Source organism: Microtus oregoni, unplaced genomic scaffold, assembly GCF_018167655.1.
Source record: "Microtus oregoni isolate MIOR12 unplaced genomic scaffold, Mior012 000009F_ref0000495, whole genome shotgun sequence".
Taxonomy (NCBI): Eukaryota; Metazoa; Chordata; class Mammalia; order Rodentia; family Cricetidae; genus Microtus; species Microtus oregoni.
In genome coordinates this window covers 34,761,098-34,780,999 of record NW_024543068.1, presented here as the reverse complement: position 1 = coordinate 34,780,999, position 19,902 = coordinate 34,761,098, and the positions used below count along the sequence as shown (strand labels likewise).

General features: G+C 39.5%; 1 protein-coding gene across 12 annotated transcripts in view; it reads left to right on the top strand.

Annotated features, from left to right (window-relative positions):
• The window catches only part of Mia2 (MIA SH3 domain ER export factor 2), a 70,905-nt gene that overhangs the window by 30,856 nt on the left and 20,147 nt on the right, over window positions 1–19,902 (top strand). For 8 of the 12 annotated variants that reach the window (XM_041658138.1, XM_041658140.1, XM_041658137.1 and 5 more), the window contains 10 exons: window positions 859–885; window positions 1,375–1,485; window positions 4,773–4,844; window positions 6,243–6,347; window positions 10,637–10,759; window positions 12,576–12,696; window positions 14,442–14,488; window positions 15,548–15,638; window positions 17,829–17,967; window positions 18,604–18,705. In XM_041658138.1, the coding sequence (XP_041514072.1) occupies window positions 859–885; window positions 1,375–1,485; window positions 4,773–4,844; window positions 6,243–6,347; window positions 10,637–10,759; window positions 12,576–12,696; window positions 14,442–14,488; window positions 15,548–15,638; window positions 17,829–17,967; window positions 18,604–18,705 (938 nt within the window). The remainder of the gene's footprint in view (window positions 1–858; window positions 886–1,374; window positions 1,486–4,772; window positions 4,845–6,242; window positions 6,348–10,636; window positions 10,760–12,575; window positions 12,697–14,441; window positions 14,489–15,547; window positions 15,639–17,828; window positions 17,968–18,603; window positions 18,706–19,902) is intronic. The other 4 variants (XM_041658141.1, XM_041658139.1, XM_041658148.1 and 1 more) reach the window with 1 other exon arrangement.

The window sequence follows — 19,902 nt, the reverse complement described above, 5'->3', positions numbered from 1 at the left end:
CCTCGGTGGTAGAAGCAGCCTGCCCCTGCTGATGATGAAATAGAAAATAGACATTGTGCCTTTGTGTTCTGTCCGGCGTGGCAGTGTCAACATCTGTCCTCACAGCAAGTCTGTGTCTTATGATTTAGAATGCCCTTGTAGTATCCACAAGAAGTTTAGACTCCAAATAAATCCTTAATTTTTTTTTCTTTGTTACCTGTGAATAGCCTCAGGAACTCTTTGTAGGTTTATTCAATGAGCATCGAGAACCTTTTGTTCTCTGTATTGTTTGCCTCTATTATTATCATAAATGCTATCCCAGTAGGGATTTATTAGTTTCTATGAATGAAAGGGTATGCTTATCATCCCGGCACTTGGGGGGCTAATGTTGGAGGATTGCTAAGTCTGTCTCAAAAAACAAACATGCACAAAATCAAAGCAAATGCCACAAAACAAAACACATAGTTTTAGAAGCTGCTTGGTATTCACGGTAACAGAAAAGTTGTTACTGGGTAACAAAGAAATATTTATTCAGACCAATCTAATTTTGGTATTACAGGTAAAATAAACACACAGGTTTGTTATGACAATAAATATGAGTTGAGATGCAGTCACATTAACTACCTTAGAAAATTATCTGCTAATTGTAGTAATTATAAACATCTGTAAGGACAGTAGTCGTAGTTGGACACAGACTATAATGAAATACAAGTTTTACAAAGCTTTGCAGAGAGTTGACTTTGCAGGTAAAAATCAAACCAACAGAGTAATCTTGATTCAAGCCAGAAGTCCGGTCATGAGGTAGTCAGATTTGGGGAGATACAGGTAAACAGGTGTGGACTACTGTAACACATTGTACTTTTGTCTTCTTTTAACAAGTTTGTTGAAGGATCACAAATATCAGAGGTATGTTAATTATAGTATTTAAATATCAAAAATGAATCTAATAATTAACCACTTTAAATTAAAACTATTATAAAAATAAGTCATTCAATGGAAAATATGATGCAATCTTGATTTACATTTTTTTATATTAAATCGAACTTGTCCTTTTCCCCTGTAACATGCTTTTTAACATGCTTAAGAACTGTTGACAAGCTGTGCTTGGTGGATTTTCTTTAGTCTTCTGTCTTTGTAAATAAAAGTTTTATTGGAATGTAGCCATATTAATTCCTTCATGGGTAGTCTTTGTTTCTCATGCTTAGCTGCTGGGAGCCTGAAATACTTACACTCTTTATAGAAATTGCTGGCAACTGCTTGACCTGCTGCTATTTTAATATTAGCGAAATGAACAAATGTATAAAATGTTTATAAATTTGTTTGATTATACTCATTTGATTTTTTTACCCTAACAATTTGTATATCTAGCTTATTAAAATTAGCTTTCTATTTTAGGCAACTTGTGAAAATCTAGAAAAATCCAAATCTGAACTTGAAGATGAAATACTCCTTCTAGAGAAGGAGCTAGAAGAAGAGAGAGCTAAACATTGTGAACAAGATGAGTTGGTGAGTCTTGTGTATTCTAAGAAAATTATGAATTTTACATATTAATACTTTTGATTAAATATTGAATAAATACTGACACTGATTAAAATATTACATGTAAGCCAACCATAGTGGCACAAGCTTGTAATCCTAGCACTTGGGAGGACAAGTCAGGAGTTCTAGGCTAGCCTTGCCTGCACAGGGAGAAGAGACACTATCTTAAAAAATGTAAATAAATGAAAATAAATAAATCAAATTCCCAAACCAACCAACCAAATAAAAAATCTAACCAAAGGAAAAAAAAAACAAAACAAAAAACTCATGCACATGAAAAATATAATGTAGAAGACCATGAGAACAAAAATTTCCAGATCTAATCTTTCACTTTTCAGATGTGATCAGAGGTCTTTTTTGCATATTCTTTTTTTCTTGTTGAGACAGTCTTGGTTTATAGCCCAGTCTGTATAACTGTGTAATGGAGACTGGCCTCAAATTCCTGATCTTCCTGCTTGTGCCTCTTAAGAGCTGGGATTGCAAGTGTGTTCCCCAACACTTGGTGCTCCATACATTTACATTTACAAAGAAAATTTTCATATTTCCATATTTGCTGTGGAAGTAACATAAATAACTTGAATAATCATTTCTAGTGAAGGATCTATATGCTGTGAATATGTTTTATTACCATTGGTTAATAAGGAAGCTGCTTTGGACCTGTGAAGGGGCAGAATATAGCCAGGAAATATGAATATAGATAGATGGATAGATAGATAGATAGATAGATAGAGAAAAAGAGAGAGAGAGTAGGTGGAGTCAAGGAGATGCCATGTAGCTGCCTAAGGAGAAAGATGCCCTGGAACTTTACCAGTAAACCACGAGCCTTGAGGTAATATACAAAATAATAGGAATGGATTAATTTAAGATGAAAGAGTTAGTTAATAAGAAGCCTAAGCTATTGGCCAAATAGTGTTGTAATTAATGTAGTTTCTGTGTGATTATTTCGGGACTGGGAGGCAAACAAATGAGCAATCTCCCACTACAAAATGGCACACCATCATGGGCCAGCTACATCCACATAAAACCTGAGAGAACTTGGAATGAATTCTAGACACACACACACACACACACACACACACACACACACACAGAGTTAAACATGGCTTCATGGTAGCAGCATTTTCTCAGGTGGGCTCTTTGCTAGAAGCAAGTAGAGGCACGATTCCTTTAAGAGAGGTCTTCCTGACTCGGCATTAGCAGCAAAAAAACTGCGTGCCTTCATTAAGAAATGGCTTCCTGGTTCATGCTGGTGCTGGTGGCACAAATAGCTCTGGCTCTTAGGGAAGATCCTGCACTTAAATGGGTTCTTTGAGCAGTGTATTACAAATTGCTTAATGGAAACATAGACCCTCTGTGTCCCTGGAGCTATGGGGGTTGAGGGGAGAGAATGATTTGCAGAGCTGGCAGTATAACTACTTCTGCCATGTTGGACTCGGTGGAGCAAGCAGACAGGGCCATGGAGTTGGCCGTAGCCATGCCTGCTTAGCATTTAAAACGAAAAAAGCGCTTCTGGTCAGAAAATGATTACAGATATTCAATAAAGACGGATTCAGATGAAAAAGAACTCTGAACATGTCTTAGTGTGTTAAAAAAAATGTATGTAGGCTTGAGAGAGAGAAAACAAAAGTATAGACAGTAAAAAATGTGGTTTGATGGACCAAGACCCCTGAAAGGTCTCCCTGAAACCCCCCAAATACTTTGCCCAACAAAAAACAGGTTGGAAAGAACTATGCCCATATTCCCAAATGTTGTTTATAAGTGTTGTTTTCATTAAAAGGGGGTTATGATATAGAGATGAATACTTTGTATTGGTATGGATCATAGTCTCTTGATACAAATATAAGGTCAATTTTGTTATATGCATATTTCTGCTCTTGATTAAGGTATTGTTTTTGTGCAGCTCATTTAAAAATGTAATATATAATTAAGTACAGGTTAATAGTCATCTATCATAGTCAAGCTTGTAGTCATGTTAGTGGTTTTTTTAGAGGTACAAAGATATATTTCAGATGGATAGGTATTCTTCAAACCTTTCAAAGACGTACAGAATATGGCATTTTAAATGTTTTAATTACTTAGACTTTTTTCAACAATAAGACATACTTGTTCCTGGCAGCACCAATCTACTTCAAGAGGATGATGGGTATTGGAGAGGCTCCTTATATAGAGAGTTTGTTAGCCATTTGGGCAAGAGACTGCTCTTGCCTGTACTGCTTTATGGCATTCTGTGTAAGCTGGACATGTAGGGCCCACAGAAAAATGACTGCTGGACATGTAGGGCCCACAGAAAAATGACTGCTGAACTTGCCTAAAGGTGAAACAGTCCTTCAGGGTTCTTGCTTCATGAAAGAACTGCCAGGCATTTTTTGTAGGACATAGAAGAAAGCATCTGATTAACTTTGTCCTTACAAGGCAAAACAGATATTCAAATTTCCTGCCTCATGGGAAAGTCTGCCAGATACTCTGGGCCTGCAGGCTGAAAATGGATGCCCCAATGTTACAGAAGAACTTTGGGTGACTGTCAAGGCAGTGAGATGTCTCTGTCAATTCTAGAGTTTTATTAGAAGTTGCTTATAATGCACTTCTTGTTAACTTAATAGGTAATATATCTTTCTGGGGTCTTTGATGGAATTGAAGAATAGATAGTTATAATTATAGTTTTCCTTAGTTATGATTAAAGGTAGATATAAATGTTGTAACTATAATTCTTGCTTGATACCTGTTTTGTTATATGTAATTTTACTGTGTTAAAGTTAAAATCTTCCTTTTTATTTAGACAGAAAGGGAGAAGTGATGTGGAATTCCCCTCTATATGCTGTGAATATGTTTTATTACCATTGGTTTCTAAAGAATCTGCTTTGGGCCTATGGCAGGGCAGAAGATAGCCAGACGGGAAATGTGAATGGATATATGTATATTTAACTTAAAAATATTATTAGGAATATTATAACGTTTTTTTAATTTAAAGTCTGGCATAAAGAAAATCTTGATGTGTGTGAGATTATTTGAAATATGAATTTGTGGGTTTATCTTGAACCTGAGAAGTACTATGATACATTGAATTTGAAAAGGTGCACTATTGTCATGTAATTTGTAAAATCCTTGTGAACACATTATAAGCAAGTTGACAAGTCCTCTTCATCTGGCCTCTCACTTTTATTGATAATAAATTAACAATATACCTAACTAATACATGTTGTCTTGGAGCTAAAGGGACTTATTAAATACTTATTGACTGATAACTGTCTTTCCAGATGGCTGATATTTCAAAAAGGATAGAGTCTCTAGAAGATGAATCAAAATCTCTTAAATCACAAGTGGCTGAAGTAAGTTAAGTTGAATTACTTTAATTGGTCTGTCACTTTTGAAGAACATTTATGTTTTCATGTTATTTCTATTATTAGGTGTATTAGTGTTCTTTAGAGGAATAGAACTAACAGGGTGACATCTATAGATCCCTCCCTCCCTCCCTCCTTCCCTCCCTCTCTCCCTCTCTCTCTCCTTCCCTCTTTAAGGGGGATTTATTAGAGTGGCTTATAGGTTTGTGGTCCAGCTAGTCCAGCAATGGCAGTCTACCAACAACGAGTCCAAGAGACCAGTAGTTGCTCAGTCTGTGAGGCTGATATATATGAGATATTCAGTATACACCAGAGTCCCAAAGAAGTAGGCTCTGTTGCCAGTGAAGAAATGGACTTGCCAGCAAGAGTAAGGAGAAGCAGGCAAAGAGCAAAAGCTTCCTCTTTCCATGTCCTTTAGATAGGCTGCTACCAGAAAAATGTGGATCTGGATTAAAGGTGGATCTTTCTTTTTCAAATGATTTAATTGAGACAAATTACTCACAGTTTGCTTCAATTTTATTTAATTCCATATATAGATGATTACCAAGAATAGTCACACATTAGGTAATAAGATTTACGTTAGTATTTGAAATATAGGGAATCTTAAATATGCATTTGTTTTAACTTGAGTTATTTTTAATGAAATTTATTTTTCCCTGGGTAGATTTAAACTATGGCTGTAGCTGAGCACTCTTGAGGTTGTGTGTATATATGTAACAATAGTAAACAGAGTTGCCTCCTACAGTCTAATGTTTAGGATAGGAGACAAAGAGTAAGTAGTGTGGGATCTTTCTGGAATAAGTACTTGGGCACTAGTAAGCATGGAAGAGAAGAGATGTCATCAGTGGACTGAAGTCAGGACAGCTCCTGAAAGGCTTTCATTCTGGGTTCGGTTTGTATTCTAAAACCACAAAGTGGTCAGGCAAGCAGGCAAGATTTTTCCAATGCTGACGTGGCTGTCAGCAGGTTGCTTAAGGCAACAACCCGTTGTTGTTTCTCCAGGTCATTCTGTACCAGGTAGCAGGTAAAGCCATGCTTGGCAAATAGGCAGTACAAGCAGTACTTTAAATCATTAAATATACCTATAAGTCAGTAGCTAGTAATTGTTCATTTCTGTCTTTCCTATTTCAGTAATTAACAAAACTGTCCGCATAGTACAGGGAAGGTTCAATAATTTGCTCAGAGTCACATGGCAAATGAGTGGTGGGGTAGGGAGGGGCCCTGGATCATGGTTTGTTTGTTGTGTCAAAGTAGTGTTGGTTCTGCCTTTGCTGCTTTTAACAGTGGCCTGTTTGGGCCTTTGCTTAAATTTTATGTTCTGAGGAGAATACATAAACATGAAACTTTCTGTTAAATTGTTATAAACTGTATATTTCTTTTACTTAGGTGAAAACTACCTTTAAAGTATTTGAAATCAATGAAGAACGACTTAAGGGAGCAATAAAAGAGGCCTTGATTGAAAAATCTGAACTTGAGGAAGGCCAGAAGCAGGTTTGTAGTCTGTAGAGACTTAGATCTGAATTTAGCTTTCGAAGCTCTGGGTGCCTGGAGCCGTGCGATGAATGAGCAGGCTTTTGAGAGCAGCAGTCCCCTGTGTACTTCTGTCTCCCGAGGGTCTAAGTGTCTTTCCCTCTCTCTTCTCCCATGAGAGAGATTAGCCAAGGCGGTCAGCCTTCTGACGTTCACTGGAGACAGGGGCTAGCACCATTCAGCGGAGAAAGCATTCCAGTCGGGGGCCCAGAGGAAGAAGGCGTTCTGGGGGCACGGAAGATGGAAATGTAGCTTTCATTCTCTTCCTCCTCTCACATAGGCACCTGCATGTATATGACCTCCCTTTTGTCTCCCAATACAGTTTTTGGCATGAAAATTCTATATGTCTTCCTGCCCTGTTTCCTCCTCTCTCTTCCCTGCCTTCTGTTCCCTCCCTTCCTTCTTTTCCACAGTGTGTGCGCGCGCACGTGCATGTGTGTGTTTCGTGTGAGAGTTGAAGTGCGCACAGGTCATGGCTTGGTGTTGGTCCTTACCGTCACTGTTTGAGATAAGACTGTCTTTTTCCATTGTGTATGACCGCGTAGGTAGTCTTTGTAGCATGATTAATAAAAACCCAGAGACAGAAATTGGGGTTCAGCCTGAAGGTCAGAAAAGCAAAACAGCCAGCTGCTGGCTCTTACCTCTACCTCAGTCTGAAATGATGATTCTGCCTTTAGGAATCTCAGAATGAGACTGTGTGAGACCTGTTTTATATTCCTCTCTAGTGCTGGGATTAAAAGTGTGTACCACTACCACCCAGTTTTTATGGCAAACTAGCATGGTTTACTGGGATTAAAGATGTGTGTCACCACTGCCTGGTTTGGTTAATTTGTTCATTTAAGATTCTAGTATTATTATTATTTTATTTATATTTTTGGAGAAAGTCGTCTAGTGTAGTTCAGGGTGGCCTGGAAGGCACTCTGTGGTGCTGTCTCCTAACTGCTGGGACTATAGGTATGTGTCGCTATGCCTGCTGCCACCTCTTTCTCTTCCTTCTCTTCTATTTTATTATTTTTATTTATGTGTGTGTGTGTGTGTGTGTGTGTGTTTTGGGTGTGAATGTATGCATACATGTGCAGGTGTCTTTAGAGGCCAGAGGTTTCAGATCTCCCACAGACCTCGAATTACAGGCAGTTATAAGCCAACCGAGAAGTGTAAAGGGAACCAAACTCAAGTCCTGCACAAGAACAGTAGGCACTCTTTTTTTTTTTTTTTTTGGTCTTTTGAGACAGGGTTTCTCTGTGGTTTTGGAGCCTGTCATGGAACTAGCTCTTGTAGACCAGGCTGGTCTCGAACTCACAGAGATCCACCTGCCTCTGCCTCCCGAGTGCTGGGATTAAAGGCGTGCGCCACCACTGCCCGGTAACAGTAGGCACTCTTAACCACTGAGCGTCTCCCTTTCTTCGTTTTCTTCTGGAAGCCATTTTTCTTGGGAACTTAGATTTTCTTGGTGCAATAAGAATGTGTTCTGTGGGGCAATGGTGGTGTACATCTTTGATCTGATCCCAGCTCTTAGGCAGATCTCTGAGAATTTGAGGCCAGCCTGGTCTACAGAGTAGTTCCAGGCCAGCCAGGACTACACAGAGAAACCCTGTCTCAAAACAACAAGGGGGGAAAAAGGGGGAAAGAGGAAGGAAGAAAAGAATCTGTTCCATATTTCTATTGGGCTTCTGATCCCGAGGCTTCATTTCACTCAGCTGCCAAGGATTCTGGTTTTCTCATCTTAAGCGTTCTATTTCCTGTATCAAAGACTTGTTCTTTTGTGGTTCATTATTTTGATTAACTTTCTGATAACGAGGTACAGGAGGTAATTTTAAAAGGAGGTTGCATGGCTGAAAATGTCTTGTTGTTTTTCATTTTTTAAAAAAAATTGTTATTTTAATTATGTGTCTGTATTTGTGTGCATCTGTGGTCATGATTAAGGTGCCCGCAGGCCAGGAGAGGGTGTTGAATCCTCTGGAGTGGGAGTTGGAAGTGGCTGTGACCAGCTTGATGGGGTGTTGGGAGCTGAAGTCAGGACCTTGGAGAAACTGCATGGTATTAACCACTGAGCAGTTCTCCCGCTCCTCGTCCTCTTTCATGTTTCTGCTGTTTGGATACTCATTTGCTCCACATTTTTGTTTGCTTGTTTTTTGAGACAGGGTTTGTCTGTATAATAGTCCTGGCTGTTCTGAACTCACAGTGTAGCCCAGGCTGGCCTCAAACCTGGAGTTCTGTCTGCGTTTTTTTAAACTTAAATCTTTTTTTTTTTTTTTTTTTTTTTTTTGGTTTTTCAAGACAGCGTTTCTCTGTGGCTTTGGAGCCTGTCCTGGAACTAGCTCTTGTAGACCAGGCTAGTCTCAAACTCACAGAGATCCGCCTACCTCTGCCTCCCGAGTGCTGGGATTAAAGGCGTGCGCCACCACCGCCCGTTGCTGCACTGGCTTCTCTTTCCTCCTCTTGAGGACTTGAGACTGGTGTGCTGGGTAGCTTCTTCACAAGCTGTTGGTACCTTTCTGTTGTCTTTAGCGCTCTGAGATGACATGATGATGGGCCACACTGTGTTTCTTTCATTTGTTGGACACTCTTTCTAGAAACACCTCTTGATTCTGTGGGTTACTAGAATTATTTTATGTATTCATTGTGATAATTTAAATTTTTTATTTATTGATTTGTGGATGTGTGTGTGGTTGTGTTAATGTGTGCATGTGGATACATATATGTAACTGTGTGTAGACCAGAGGACTTCTTGACATTGTCAGGAATGGATTTTTTTTTTTGAGACAAAGTCTCTCTATGTAACGTGTGCATGTGGATACATATATGTAACTGTGTGTAGACCAGAGGACTTCTTGACATTGTCAGGAATGGATTTTTTTTTTTTTTTGAGACAAAGTCTCTCTATGTAACCTTGGCTACCCTGGAACTCCCTATGCAGATCAGACTGAGTTCCCCCTGCCTCTGCCTCCTGAGCACTGAGATGAAAGGTGTGTGTTACTGTGCTATACTGGGTTCCATCCTGTTGAGCTGCACTCAAGTGGTTGAACTACTTTCAATTAGAAAGTAGTTGGTTCCTCATAACATTTCTGCCACTACTACACCAGTAGACATATCTTGTCAGGCAGGTTGTTATTGTAGCTTGCGTGGCTCACAGGTCGGTGACATTGGTGTTCCCTTTTTTCCCCCGGCAGCATGCACAGCACTGTCCAGCACTATTGAAGGTAGCCAGTAGGGATGGAACATCCAGCTAGATGTATGCATAAAGTGACAGAACTAAAATGAGTATGTGCATGGTTAGAAGACAGGAACAGCAGGGAGGGAGGAGGGACAGGAACCATGTATGTGTGTGTTCCTATGTGTTGGTATGTGCATACATGTGCAGGCAGCCATGACAGCTAGAAGAGGACATTAGACCCTCTGGGATTCTAGGCAGCTGTGAACTGTGCAGGTGCAGGGGATCAAGCATGGGCGCTCTTAACTACTCACTATTTGTCCAGTCCCCAGTTCTTTTCTTTGTTCTACTTACCGCTGTTGTTACTGCTTCAAAACTTGAGCCTTTCTGGATTGTGTCAAATCGTCTTATTTTCTACTTTCCAACTGGCTTAGGTTTCTTCAGTCTATTGTTTGTGGACAGTAGACACAGTTGTGTCTCTTCTGTTTCTCTAATTTTCTTTTCCTCATCTCTCTCCTTTTTTGGGGTGGGGGGTTGATGCCTTTTCCTTTTACAATTTTGTTATGCCATCTTAGATTTCAGAGAATGTGATAGTGACAATGCCTTTTGTAAATTTCTCATGCTATAATCAAAAGTACCTCCCCTCCATGTAGCCCAGGCTAGACTGGAACTCACAGTGCAGTTCAGGCTGGGGTTATCTGCAAAATATCTGTTCCAGATTAATAGTATTCTTGAGTGTTACCTATCTTCAGATAACCCTGAGTAAAACAGCATGGTGACTATAAATATATCATTAAGGTAAGTGAGCTCTGGCATATTATATGGAATACAAAGATAGAATTGACTAGACTTTCAGATAAGTGTGTGTCAGAAACCTTGTACTTGATTAAAAAATGACCTTTTAAATCAGTTGAAGAATATTTGTTACTCCACAGTCTCCTGTTTTAAAAGTTCTTTACAAAAGGGAGCCACATCTGACTTCCTTTTTAAGTAGCAGCCCTACCTTCGTAGTATCATTTAATGATACATCTAAACATTTAAATAAATGTATCTAAACATTGTGTTATCTCTCACATCCTCGTTATTGTTTTCATATCAGCTTTTACAGGAAGCTGAAGCAGTGAAAGAACAAATGAATGAACTCAATAACCAGAAAGTAACATTGGAGGAATCCAAAGTACAGGAAGAGCAAGTTCTCAGTGAAAAAGAAAATCAGATCAAGGTACCGGCTCTTTGGTTTTAGTGGCTACTTGGCCACAGTTTTATACTTATTGGAAATTCAAATACTGTTAAAGCTCTTATTGCTGTTGTGTCTTTTGTCACATCCATTCTTGAAGATACACAGGTTTGTGATATGTGTGCTAACACTCCATGTCTTTCTCCTCCGGGATTTTAGCCTGGTATTTATCAAGAAATAAAGACAGAAAATGATTTTTACCTCTTCTTGTTATGCTGACATCTGCTACTGTTGGTTAAGAAAACGCTGAAAAATTGTTTGTAGTTTATATGTATTGACTGAATATTCTTACTATCTCTACTAAGTTTGTGCTACTTATTTCGTTGATAAAAAAAGCTTTTTAAAAAATTGAAACTCAGGATGGGGTGGTGACATCACTGGGTAAGTCATGAGTTTCATAAGCCCGATGATGTGAGTTCAGATCCCCAGAATCCTAGAAACTGGATAAATAGCATAGTGTAGACACGATGCCAGTGGAGGAAGAGGCTTGAGGGCCAGCTAGTCTGGCTTGCATAGTGGTGAAAGACCTGACCCCCAAAGGTTGTCTTCTGACCTCTGTAGGTTTGTTGTGGCATGTGTCATCTCTCCAGCCAGAAATGTTAATTTTTTTACTTATTTGTGTGTGCCTGTGTGTAGGTGTGTGCATGTGAATGCAGTGCCCAAGTTGTCTGTGATCTTTTTTAGATTTTGTCTCTCAGAGATTTAATACCACACAACTTTTACCCCTGTATGTTAATGACCACTCTTACTTTAAAAAAAGAAAACCTTAATTTTTTTTTAACTTTTGAATTTCTGTATCTGTATGTATGTTAGTTGTGAGTGTCACATGTGTGAAGGACATGTGTGTGGATGTCCAGAAACATCCATAGAGGCCATTGGATCTCCCAGAGTTAGAGCCATTAGATGCAGTTGTGAGCTGCCTGATGTGGGTGCTGCGAACTGAGTTTTGATCCTCTAGCAGAGTAACAAGTTCCTAACTGCAGAGTCATCTCTCTGGTTCAACTCTTACTTATTAAGACATGTAAGAAATGTCATAAGAAACTATTTTAGGGGCTTGGGAGATGGTCTAGTGTGTTAGTGCACTTGAAATGGAAGCATAAGGACCTGGGTTTGAATTCTAAGCACATGCTTAAAAGGAGAGCATGGTTGTAAGCCCAGCACTGGGGACAGAGACTGGGTTCCAGAGCTTCTGAATCTCCCCTCCCCTCCCCTCCCCTCCCCTCCCCTCCCCTCCCCTTCCCTCCTCTCTTCTTTTTCTTTTGAATGCAAGGTATTCCATGAGGTAGTCCTGGCTTACCAGAACTCACTTTGTAGAGTAGGAGGGCACAGAGATCTGCCTGCCTCTGCCTTTTAAGTGCAGGAATTAAAGATGTTGTACTATGCTCAGCAAGTTTTGCTTTTTATTTTTTAAGGTTTAATAGTAAATTAATGTTGCAGTTTCACAAATAACTATTTACATATCTTAATGGCAGGTTGCAAATTAGAACACATGAGAAATTTATGTGGATTGATTTAAAATTTCTTTATTATATTTTAAAACTTATTTGTGTGTGTATGTATGGGGCATGTGCACGCCAGGATGTGTGTATGGAGCTCAGAGGACCGCTTATGGGAGGCAATTCTCTGTCTACCATGTGGGTCCTGGAGTTCAAACTGAGGTCATCAGGTTTAGTGGCAGATACCTTTACCTGCCGAGCCCTCATTGGCCTGGGATTGCATTTTAAACTACTGCTAAGTTCTAAATTCTAAAGTTATTAGCATCAGTCACTACTTTCTGTTTTCCCCTTTTGCTCAATGTCAGTCACTGATGGAGAACCTGGTAAAGATGAAAGTCTGGACTGCTGTCCTTGGAGAAAACGCAGCACGTGATGGTAATCTCAGTTTGGAAGTGAAGAATGACCTAGAAAATGCTGCGCACTCAGGTATGGTGTCTGGTGCCTTGCATCCTCTTCCTTCCACGTGTGAGCCGTGCTCCTCGTTCACTTGTACTTGGCACATTTTGTCTCCATCCGCCCGAAATGCCGTGCACTCCACCACCGCATATAGCTGGACTCTCCTTAGATCTCCCTTCACCTCTTCTCCTTTGTCCCGTGTGTCATACGTCTCTCATTACAACACTTAGACTTGGATCATAACCCTCTGGTGCCTATCTTTATTGCTAGTCACATGGGTGTCAGAATAGCTGTAATTGCTGGTTATATTGTGGCAATCACAAAACTAAGGTTCATTTAGCTATTTACTGTATTTTCAAACCAATTCCTTTGACTCATTAAAATTTAATTTGAAAAGAGTACAGAATAAAATTAAAAACATTAAAAATAATCCCAGAATGTCGCATGTACCCTAGGCTTAATTCATTTCAGCAGTAATTCCTTTGTTTGCTTGGTTTTTTTTTTTTTTTTTTTTTTTTTCAAGATAGGGTTTTTCTGTATAGTCCTGGCTGTCCCAGAACTCACTCTATACACCATTCTGGCCTTGAATTCCCTCTATAGATCCTGCTGTCCTCAAACTCAGAGATCTGCCTGCCTTTGCTTCCCAAGTGCCATTAAAAGTGTGTGCCACCACTGCCCAGCTGCAGTGGTGATTCTTTGAACTTTGTGTCCCCTGTCTCGGCTCCCTGACCTGTTGTATGATGAGTAGACTTCTCAACTCACAGACATAGTTTTCAAGTTGTCTATGGGAACCTAAAACTGTAGGTGGTGCTGAGTGAACCCCTTCTGTGTACTGTGCCCTCTCCTGGTCTCATGTACTTTTAGAAGTTTATTACTTAGCCACAGTAAGAGACTTAGAGAATCAATAATAAAATAGGATACTTATTGCAGTATACTGTTAGGAAGTGATGGGACAGATTGTATGACTGAGATGACTGAGTAATGAACAGATTGATGGTGGGTCGCTTCTCAGGCAGGAAGCAGCAGGACAGTGGGAGATGGCCTTATGCCACTGAGGATCACAGGCAATATAGAACTTAGGAATTGTGTGTTTTAAAGTTGTGATGAAGAGATGTAGGCTACATGGGACAAAGAAAGAGGCAGCTACAACTCTGAAGAGGTGAAGAAAGATCTACTGGAAAGTCCAGCTGTATGAGGTGGTGGGAGTACATGGCATTTCGGGCGGATGGACAAACTGCTCCGAAAACACATAACGGGAACTGTTATATTTTTAGTTTTTCACTTTTACTTTATCATATAAGAAATAGTTTTCTTTTAGAATTTATGCTTAATTTTGAGCCATGGTTCACTACTACTTTGGATGCTATAATGCCGTAAGCATCTAACATAGTTGAGTCTGTGGCCAGTGTTTAGATAGGACTATTCAGTTCTTGTTGGGACTCTGTAGTACTTTGATTGTTTTTAATGTTTAGTTTGCTGAGATTAGGTCACTCTACCTTATACGAATTATTAAATTTATTTTGATTACTGTTTTGGTGAGACAGTATCTCATCATAGCTCAAGCTGGCTCAAAATTCACTCTATAGTTCCCGTCTGACCTCAAACTCATGGTAATGCCCTTGTCTAGCTTTGGAGTATTGGGATTGAAGGCAAGAGGTGCTAAGCTCAGCTCCAAGTTGTTCACTGTGGCAAGAAGAGGGGTTATAAGACTAGCTGAGGAACTAATACATTTATTTTGATGTCCTCAATAATTATAGTTTTATTTTTCGATGTAGGAATTCAGCTGAAGGGAGCTTTGGATGAGTTGATTAATGCTAGTAAGGTTTGTATTATTTTGTAAATATAAAGATGATGGGGAGGACCTACAGCAGGGATTAAATATGTCTGTCCTTAGTAACTAATTTAAAGATTGCTTTTATTGCTTCCTTATAAGGTTATATGAGAAATGATTAGAATTTTCTATTTTTGGCTGACGAGAAGCCAAGGACAATGGCACTGGGTTTTGATCCTACTGCATGAACTGGCTTTGTGGGAGCCTAGCCTGTTTGGATGCTCACCTTCTTGGACCTGGATGGAGGGCGGAGACCTTGGACTTCCCACAGGGCAGGGAACTCTGACTGCTCTTCAGACTAGAGAGGGAGGGGGAGAGGAGTAGGGGGAGGGGGAGAGTAGTGAGAGGAGGGGGAGGGAAATGGGAGGCGGAGAGGAGGCAGAATTTTTTTCAATTAAAAAAAATAAATAAAAGAATTTTCTAATTTTTAGATTAATTTATTTTATCTGCATTGGTGTTTTGCCAGCATGTATGTCTGTGTGAGGGTGTCATAGTCTCTGAAACTGGAGTTACAGACAATTGTGAGCTACCTTGTGGGTGCTGGGAATTGAACCCGGGTCTTCTGGAAGAGCAGCCAGTGCCCTTAACCACTGAACTGTCTCTCCAACCCCTAGAGCTTTTTTTTTTCAATTGCTTTTTTCTGTTAACTTTAGAAATTCACATAATTATAGAATTTAGAAAAGTTTAAATTCTGCACTCATTCCTTCAGTTACAGATGCTTTAAAATGTTAACGTATTTATCTCATAGGTCCTCTGTGCAGTGTTTTCCTTCAGGTTTTATTATTTTCTTACCCCAATGGCTCCATATTCTATTTTTAGAAATAGATAATAGCTCTGTTTTCTTCTGGTTTATTCCTTCTCCCTGTTCTTCCTAACCTGAGTGAGAAGTCCTGATAGTGTAGTGTGAAGGCCGCTTTAGCACTGCTCTAATGGCTGTGTGTTTAGCATGACATCATCAGAGGGAAAATAGCTGCAGTGCAGAGTGGGGCGGATTGGGAGATGTGTGTATCTTTTATAGCTGATTACTGCTTTTTTCTTCTTTCTTTAAAGTTGAGTGTGTCTTTAAAAGCCTTGGAAGGAGAAAGAAACCAAATTTACACTCAATTATCTGAAGTAGAGAAAATAAAAAAGAATCTTAAAGGTAAGTTTTTCTCAATGGCTTTTCTCCTTAAAGAGAATGAATTACTGAGAGTTTTGCTGTTGTTGGTAAAGGCATTTCCATTTCTCTTATGTTTATGAAACAGTTTTTAAAGCGTGTAGGACTGTGGATTATGGTGCGTCTGAGTTAGGGTTTCTATGCTGTGAAGAGACACCATGACCATGGCAACTCTTATAAAGAAAACATTTAGTTGGGGCTGGCTTACAGTTCCAAGTTTTGGTGCCAGTAAATAATCTATATACATAATTTAAAGGAGTAGACCATACTTGTTCCGAGATCAATCTTACAGTTGTCATTGTCATTATAGTGACACACAGGCAGACATGGTGCTGGAGAAAGAGCTATGAGTTCTACATCTAGAACTGCAGGCAGCAGGAAGAGCCTCAGTGACAGCTTCCTCCAGCAAAGTCACACCTCATAATAGTGCTGCTCCCTACGAGCCTGTGGCGCCATTTTCATTCAGACCACCATGTAGGAGTATATGTTTGGTATAGTTTTAGGTGATAAAAAGTATCAAATTTAAAATTTTCTTTACAGTTGTTTTTTACATTTAAGAAATTGATTTTCAGTAGTGGCTGATGACCGAAATTCAGTGCCCAGTGGAAGGAGAGAACTGACCCCTGCTAGTTATGCTCTGGCCTTTGCCTGCCTGAGCATGCAGGCTCATGAGTGTGCACACACACACACTAATTTTGAAAAGTTGTAAAGTAAAGTAAGACGGTAACTAGAGTGTATACAGATTATAGAACTCACGTTGGTAAGGCTTCTTTGTATTAAGTATTATTCAGTTACAGTAGAGCTTCTTATAGCCAGCATTGGTTTCTTTGCTAAGTGACAGCATAGATGGACAATTTTTTTTCTGATGCACAATTTTGCAGAAAACCCCATGTATGATTTTGTGCACATGTACCATTACTGTTAATGTATTTTCACACTGTTCTTTTGATATGTGTGTTTAGTTAACCGGCATTTTAGAATAATTGCATACCATTACATATAATTACTAAACTTTTCCATGTTGGTTATGATTTCCTAGTGTATCTTGTCTTGTGTTAGATTGACTCACATATTTAGAGGAGGTCAGAGTTGAGGTTCCCTTCTTGGTCCCTTAATATTAGCGCTGTTTAGTGTTATAGTAATTATAATGAAAGAGAAATGAGATTTTAAAAAACAGTGGTGTGCTGGTTTATACAGAATTCACAGTTACTTAGAATTGTTCATTTCCATTTATGTATGTGTGTGTGTTCATCTGTGTTCAGGGTTTTCTTCAGTTGCTTTTCACCTTGTTGGTTGAGAAAGGGTCTCACTAAACCTGGAGCATGTTGCTTTGGCTAGAACAGCTGCCCAGTGAGTCCCAGGAATCCTACTTTTGCTTTCTCCGCACTGTAACAGGGCTTACATTTATTCGTTACCTGTATTCTATGTGAGTGCTGGAGACCCGAACTCAGGTCCTCATGTTTGTATGGCCAGTGCCTTACTGACTGAGCCATCTCCCCATTTTTGTGGGTGATTAAGTAGTTGAGCAGTTGAAATAAAGTTAAAGTATTATTCTTTCCAGTCTCGATCTTGTTTGAGCCATTGTCTCTCACTGAGCTAGAAGATGAGCATCTGTTATCTGCCAGCTTATGTAAGGTTTTGGCTTAAACAGAAGACTGGGTTACTATAGTACTGGAGACTAAACCTAGGGCTTTGTGTGTTCCAGTGAATGCTCTGCCACTCGGCTCTGTCCACCAGCCTGAACATCAAGTTCCCAAGTGACTTCTCATTAGGTTGTAAGACATTTAGCATGTGAAATAGGGAATGCTGAGTTGGAAATACCTGCCTTTGAAACTCATCCTCATAGCCTTCCTTCAGCGCTATTACCTCCAAGGTTGGAAATTAGATGCTAGCATTAAATTGTTGAAGGTTTAGGAGATCCTCATATTAATAATATTAACAATTTAAAATAGCATATGTAGCATCTCAGTTAAAATAGTGAAAAGCAATTAGGCAAACAAAATATGTCACAAGTTTTCTGTTGTTGCTGGAAAAAGTTTAGTTTGCTATTTTCTGTAGTAATTGTCTACAGTTGTATCATCTTGGGCATGTCCTATCTTGTCTGTCTTTAATAGGTTTTATTTTTATGAAAATTCCTTTAGTTTTGTACCTTTTTGACTTCAAACATTTCTCTAGAGCGTATCGGAAGTCTGGAGTCTGAGAATGCATCTCTGGAGTCAGAAGGCATGCAGTTGGAAAACGAGAAGCAGAAGCTTCAGCACAAACTCGAAGTGTTGACTGAACTGTACCAAGAAAACGAAATGAAGCTTCACAGGTGAGACGTGTTCAGTGACTCCATCAGGAGACACGGAAAGTGGCTTTACAGTCTGTTACATGTTCAGGGCCTACATGTAATCATTGGACCTTATCAATTCAATTGCATCATTCACTTTTAAGAATGTTCTTTCATCTTGAAGCCTGTTTTTCTTCCTGGAAGAAAATGTAAATGATGTTGGAATTTCCAAGCTATGTCGCAGATTCCTTAATTCCTTAATGTCTTCTAAGCATTTATCAAATTAACACCTTAAACTAATGCTGACAAGCTGGGTCAAGGAATCTGAGAGATGTCTTTGGATGGAACCGCCTGGCGTATGTAAAACTGATTCCTTTCTCTTCCACAAGTCAGACTTGCTCAGTGCTCCTTGTTCTAGATAGGAAACGGCAGGATTCTGTACCTTGAGCACAGGGCAGCTGCTCTCATCATCCCATGCCTCTTGTGTGGCCCATGTTTGTCTCACCAGCAAAGCTTGTCGACCCTCTGAACTTTTAATCTGTTGGCATTTACCCTCCGTCTGTGCAGTGGTGTGTGCAAATTCCTTTGTGGGCTGCACCGGTTCTGATGTGTTTTTAAAAGTGTAGTTGATTATAGTTATTATATACTTTAAGAGAAATAAAATATTTTTGTTTTAAGGAAATTGACAGTAGAGGAAAATTACCGATTACAGAAAGAGGAAAAACTTTCCAAAGTAGATGAGAAGATCAGCCATGCGAACCAGGAGCTGGAGACCTACAGGTATGAAGTTCTCTTTCTTGTGGGATGCTCAGCAGCAGGAAACAGTAACAAAATGGCATTTGTTTCTGTGTTTGTTTTGAGACAAGGTTATTTTCTGTATCCCTGACTGACCTGGAACTCACTCTGTAAACCAGGCTGGCCTTGAACTCAGAGATTCACCTGCCTGTGTGTTGGAACTGAAGGTGTGTGCCTCTACCACCCAGTGGATTGGCTTATTTTTATTTCATTACTTTGCATTTGAATTTCTTGGTATTTTGCAGATATTCAGAAAATATAAAAAGGAAAACGTTTTCTTTTCAAGGACTATATATATATATATACTTTAAATATATATATTTAAAATATAGACATAGCCGGGCGATGGTGGCGCACGCCTTTAATCCCAGCACTTGGGAGGCAGAGGCAGGCGGATCTCTGTGAGTTCGAGACCTGACTGGTCTGCAGTGCTAGTTCCAGGACAGGACAGGCTCCAAAGCCACAGAGAAACCCTGTCTCGAAAAACCAAAGTAAATAAATAAATAAACAAATAAATAAAATATAGACATATTTTATGTTAATGTTAACAAGCTTGTAAATATGAATGCTATGTGGTAGCACTGGGAGGTGGAACGGAATGATCACAAGATCAGGGCCAACCTTGGCTAAGAGTGAGTTTGAAGTCAGCTTGGACTACATGAGACCCTGTCTCAAAGAAGGAAATGGAGAGAGCAGTTTAATTAAAGCTCATTCATTGGGCTTTGTTCAAATGGGGAAGAATGAACACAGTATCAATATTCAGTAAGTGTGCCACTAAGTGAACAAGGCACACTTAGCATTTAGTAAATGCTAGCTATGGTTTTTTTGTTCAGTCTGTAAACAGAGACCACATTCATTTCCCAGCTGCCCAGACCTGAATATTCATGCAGAAATTATATTAATTATAACACTGTTTGGCCAGCTGTTCAGGCATATTCCTAGCTAGCTCTTACATCTTAAGTTAACCCATTTCTAATCTGTATTTTACCATGAGACTTGTGGTTTACCATTAAGGTTCTAGTCTTTCTCCTTCAGCAGCTACCTGGCGTCTCCCTGACTCCACTTTCTTTCTCCCTGCATTCAGTTCAGTTTTCTTGCCTACCTATATTCTGCCCTGCCATAGGCCAAAGTAGCTTCTTTATTAACTAAGGGTAATAAAACATATTCATAGCATACAGAGGG